Genomic DNA, 5803 nt, shown 5'->3' with positions numbered 1-5803 from the left:
TGACGTGTCAGACTCTGCAGTTTGAACAGGGTCAGAAGTTGCCATGACACTCGGTGAATTTAGAGCTGAACACCGTGTGACAATTGCACTCACCTATCACAGGCATGTGAGTTTGACTCCAAAAATAAATAAGAAGTTACAGTGATTCATACTATACGTCGTCATAGTAGGCAGAGATGAGACATCCATATATTTTGCATATGTTAAAATGGGAGTATAGGCTAATTTGCAAACATTTCCAAGTTCTATGTTGTAGTGTAAAGCTTTGCATGGTGATGTGCATTTACAGTGCTGGATCCAAATAGGTTGTGGGTTAAATGATTGTCTTGCATCAGAAACCACATGTACAGTATATACCGGAAGAAAATACCCAATTCCCTTGTTGTCAAGGTGGTCAAGTCAATAGTTTACATACACGGAAGGAGTAAACATTGTTTTAGTCAGAATCAATCAGTCCAACATGAATCCTATTGAAACCCTAGTAACAGTTGGTATCTACATCTGCTTTCTAGTGACTGGTGTAATAGGAAATCTATTCATCTTGACAGTTCATTTTTTAGACTGGTTAAAGACCCGTGATAGTAACCCATCCATACTTATAATCAACATCATTTCCCTTATCAATATATTCTTTCAAGGAACAATTACTTTTCATAGGGTCACATCATTAATGTTTCTGGAGTTGTTTAGACAAGGCTGGGTGGCGTATCCTTTGATCACCGTCCTGGGTTCACTGGCGTTCTCAAGTCTTTGGAGTTCCACCTGCCTGTGTTTCTATTATTGCATTAAGATTGCCAACTTTGGTGGGTCTTTCTTCTACAAGCTGAAGACAAAGTCTCCGGTATTCATTCCATGGCTGCTCATTATTTCTATGGTTGTATCTTGGTCACTTGGATTAGTAGCCTATTTTGATCTATACAGAAACGTGACACCTGTGACTGTGACTGGTCTTGCAACTGGAAATATAACTTCAATAATTTTTTCCAATTTTAAAAGCAGATGCAAATGTCTGTTCCAGACTTACATGTTGGCTGCTGCCGTTGCCTTTGTTATAATATTTCTCACTGCTGGAGCCATCGTCACCTCTTTGTGTAAGCACATGATACAGATGAAGAAAAGCAATGAAGGTTCTGGAAATTCAAGAATTCATTCTCATTTGTCTGTGGCTAAAACAGTAACTTCTCTGCTTCTGTTGTATTTGCTCTTCTATGGGTGTATGAGTGTATTATTCATGGCATTGGAGAATTACAACGGTTTGATATTTGCGCTTTCATTTATTGTAGGTTCCGGTTTCCCAACATTTAATTCAATTATTTTGATAGCGGGGAACCGGAAGTTATTGTCTAATGTCAAGAAACTCTTAGGTATGAAACCAGCGATTACTGAGGACACTGTCACCACCCAATAGAGGGTTTTCATATTCTGCAATGATTAACCTACAATGTGATTGTTTCAATTTGGCTTCCACATCAATATACAGTAATTGTGTGTGTATATCTTTCTCTCTATCTATCTTTCTATCTATATATATAAAAATGTATTTTTATATATATATATATATATATATATATATATATATATGTAGATATATAATATATCTCTGTGTGTGTATCTGTTTATTTTATGTTGTATCTCTGTCACAAATAAAGGCTTTGTTTGCAGTATTCAAAATCTCCTTAGATATTATTCTATCACTTGAGATGTTTTTTCATAGGCTTTTCAACCCTTCCCTCTGCAGGTATTTTATGGTACTTACTTTGGTTTTATACACATTTTTGAAGAGCTACTTTTTTTTTTATTTCTGTACAGAGGCTTTTCTTGGTTTAGTTTTTAAGGCACTACCTTTGTAAACCTTATAAGTGCAATTTTGACACATAACTTTAATTATTTTATATTATGCACTATGGTAAAATAATATGTGGCAAATTAAAATGTTTTTATTGACATTTAGAGACTCAAAACCTTTATTATTAAGGGGGGGTAGCCATTATTTAAACTGTTATAATTTGTGTTTTTTACACTTTTGAAAATACTTTGAGACTCATTTTACAGATATTTTTTAAGCCTGCTAACTTGAATCAGTGATACTAAAATAAACTGCAAAACTACTTGTTCTGGCAGTGTTGGTGGTTATGAGTCCTTGAGTCCACTCCATACACTCTCACTATGCATTTGAAGTATGTGTAAGTCACATGTCAAGTTAAAAAGGTTTTGCCACGAACCACATTCATTTTAAGGTTCATTTTAATCAATAGATCTTAGAATAATAATAATTTGTACAATTGGATGTATTTAAAAAAAATGTTCCTGTGCTGAGATAATCTTATATAAGTGCCCCTGCTATGTACTGTGTAATGGCCGTGTCTGACTGTACAGGGACATGGTCTGATCACACCACATCTCCTGGGCCAGGGAGGAAATAATAAAATAAACAGACATTACAGGTGGGGATCACAAATTATTCTTTCTATGAGGTTAAATATTTTTTAAAAACAGGCAGGAAAATACTTTACAAAACAAGAATCAGATATGATCCCATACTGTGCTATTTGTACACTCTCTTTTACTTCCTCCCCGGCCCAGATGTGGTATGATCAGGCCATATCCCTATTACACAGTACATAGCAGGGGCACAATTATAAGATTATCTCAGCACAGGCACATTTTTTAACAGATCCAATTGTATAAATTATTATTATTCTAAGATCTATTGATTAAAATCAACTTTGAAATTACCTTTGTTAGTGCTAAAACTCATTTAAGCTTAAAGAGAAGCTATCAGCAGGGCTTAGCAATATGAAGTAAAGGCATGGCCATAATTGCTCTGTTATACTGATTAAATTGATATCTTTGGTGAATGAATTCGATCTGTGGCTCTTGTTTATTCTGCATATGAAGTTTTCTTCCAATGACAAACCTGTGTATCGGGGCAGGATCGGGGGTAGAATCTTGTTCTGGTCTTTTGCCCCTCCACTTGCTTTGGCTATGACAAATGACCTCCTCTTTAAAATTTTGCTCCACCGTCATTGGTGTGGTCAGTGAGTGCACAGTGTGATTCCATGACCGGTCTTCAGGTTTTCAAGAAAATGGCACATGAAACAGCGTATGCGCAGATCAAGATTTCAAGACATCAATGAGATAAAATCTTGACTTCCACATGCACCGTCTCTGGTGCCATTTTATTGAAGGCCTAAATACGGGCCATGGAATAACACTGCGCATGTGCCGCCCACCCAAATGTGGACGCGAAATATCAAAAAAGAGGCAGGTCACTGAATAATCAATGACCTGTCATAGAAACCTGTCAGGAGGCAAGCAGAGGGGCGGAGGAGGAGAAGAAGAACCTACCCCCTGTCCTGCCCAAATGGACAGATATGTTATCAGAAGAAAACTTCAGAGGTATTAAACAAGAACCAGAGATTGGATTCCTTCACCCAAGATGTCAATTTTATTATTATAACAGCAGCATTATGGTGCTACTTTTCCATAATGTTGCAAAATCCTGCTGACAGGCTCTTTTTAATTTTACTCTATATCAGGGCTGGTTCCAAATTTTCGTGGGCCCCAGACAAAAGAGTCTTAGTGGGCCCGATGCACACACAGAAATGCACATACATAGATATGTACACATACAGTCATATGTACATATACATACACAAATTCACAAAAAAACCCATAAACAGACCTAAATATATACAGTCATATACACTGACATACATAGATACACACATAATACATGGACACATACAGACACATTAGAGATATTTTTAATATGGGGAAGCCGGCAGCAGCTTCACTCACCTCCCCCGCTTTTCTTGAGTCCAGCTCCTCCCCACACGTGGCTGTGCAGGCCACGCTGCGTGATGACTATTACCATCCTTAACAGATATGGCCATCACCGTGCGTGATGTCCATCACCGTGCACACTGAAACTGCTGTAGATATGTGGCACCCCAGTGGTCCGGTTGCTACAGTAACATTGCTCTCCCCACAGGGGTTGATGCTATGCCTGGAAGCAAGGGTGGTCTCTCATGCTAGGTACACCTGCACTCAACACTTCCTACTCCAGAGCAGAAGGGGGAGCTCGAGAACCCGATTTGAGGGGAGCTTCCCTCTGCATTCTGGCCTGGAGGAGGAGTTAGGAACACACAGACAAACGAAAGTGAACCTAAACTGTTAGAACAATTCAGGAGTGGAGAGAAGACAATCGTTGAGAAGAGAGCTAAGCCAGAGCTCCCTCAGGGCCAAGCGCTTAGAACCGGACATTGGAGTTCAAGGCTGCGTGGGTACTAAAGTCCCACCAGCAGAATCCGGAGGGCAGAAGATTGCAGGTCTCCTGGCCCACAGAGTGCCCAGGGAACGGCAGCATAATAGAGACCAGGAGCCATGACAAAAGAGCGGCACCAGTAAAGTACTCGTGCTGCCTGCCATACGGGTGAGAACCAGAACCTACACAAGGAAGAGTGTCTCAGCATAGCTTCAAACTACAGGGTCCCACACATCACAGCACAAGCAGGAAGGCCTCTGAACCCACCTGGCTAGGTGGATCCAGAGTACCACAGGTGGGAGTCATGAACTACCATCCCCATTATTTCCCCTTTTGACAACACCACCGGGGGCACGGAATCGGACCTTGCCACTGCAGCATCCCAGAAACAGAATTTGGGAGGAAAATGGGGGGTGCGTCTTATAATCTGAATATAGCGGTACCTGGGGGTCCTGTCTGTGCGGCGATCGGGCGGCCGGGTGCCTGTGGCTGCATGCAAGCGGCCGGGTACCTGTGCTAGCGTGAGGTAGCAGCCGGGTACCCGTGGCTGTGTGCGGGCGGCAGCCGGGTGCTGTGTGCGGGCGGCAGCCGGGTGCTGTGTGCCGGCGGCAGTCGGGTGCTGTGTGCGGGCGGCAGTTGGGTGCTGTGTGCAGGCGGCAGTCGGGTGCTGTGTGCCGGCGGCAGCCACGTGCTGTGTGCGGGCGGCAGTCGGGTGCCCGTGCGGGCGGCAGGCGGCTGCCGCCCTCACACAGGCACCCGGCTGCCGCCCACACGCAAGCACAGGTACCCTGCCTCTTGCACTCAGGGTGAGCGGGCAGCCTGCTGGCTGCCACTCTGTGCGTGCGGGGCGGGCGGCTGTGCAGCAAGTTACCCAGTTTGTCCGCGGTCCCACTTTCAAATGATGGCGCCGATGAGAGCTCCATCTGCGCACGCGCTGCTCCGGGAGTCAGCACGTGCGCAGATGGAGCCCTGGGATGAGAGCTCCATCTGCGCATGCGCCGCTCCGGGTGCCATCACTTGAATCGGGACCGCGGACACACTGGAAAAACACCGCATCGGTTTGCTCCACCACTGAGCCGTCGCCACCGCTGCCACCACTGAGTCGTCACCGCTGCTGCCACCACTGAGCCGTCACCACCGCTGCCACCACTGAGCCGTCACCGCCGCTGACACCACTGAGCCGTCACCGCCGCTGACACCACTGAGCCGTCACCGCCGCTGCTACCACTGAGCCACCATTTGAACCGGGACCGCGGACACTCTCACTGCACCGGCCTGCTGCACGACTCACCCGCCGCCGCTGCTGCTGCCACCACGGACCCCGTGGCTCCTGCCACCACGGACGCCACCGCGCCTGCCACCACGGACCCGCCGCGCCTGCCAGCACAACCTGTGCCTCCTGTGACCCGCTTCACCACCACTTCTGCCCCCCTCCGGTAAGAGAACACCGGAGTATAAGATGGACCCCATTTTTCTTTTTTTTTACCTTTTTTTATGTCTACATTTGGGGTGCTATGGGGAGATAAGGTATGCACA

General features: G+C 45.0%; 1 protein-coding gene across 1 annotated transcript; it reads left to right on the top strand.

Moving 5' to 3' along the window:
• Positions 1 to 460: 460 nt before the first annotated feature.
• LOC142312661 (taste receptor type 2 member 39-like) lies at positions 461 to 1408 on the top strand. The gene has a single exon (XM_075351657.1). The coding sequence runs from the start codon at positions 461 to 463 to the stop codon at positions 1406 to 1408; it is 948 nt and encodes a 315-aa protein (XP_075207772.1).
• The last annotated feature ends 4395 nt before the right edge of the window (positions 1409 to 5803 follow it).

The sequence above is a fragment of the Anomaloglossus baeobatrachus genome, chromosome 5 (assembly GCF_048569485.1).
Source record: "Anomaloglossus baeobatrachus isolate aAnoBae1 chromosome 5, aAnoBae1.hap1, whole genome shotgun sequence".
In the NCBI taxonomy this organism is placed as follows: domain Eukaryota; kingdom Metazoa; phylum Chordata; class Amphibia; order Anura; family Aromobatidae; genus Anomaloglossus; species Anomaloglossus baeobatrachus.
Note: the sequence above shows the minus strand (reverse complement) of the source record. Positions and strands in the feature narration are given on the sequence as shown.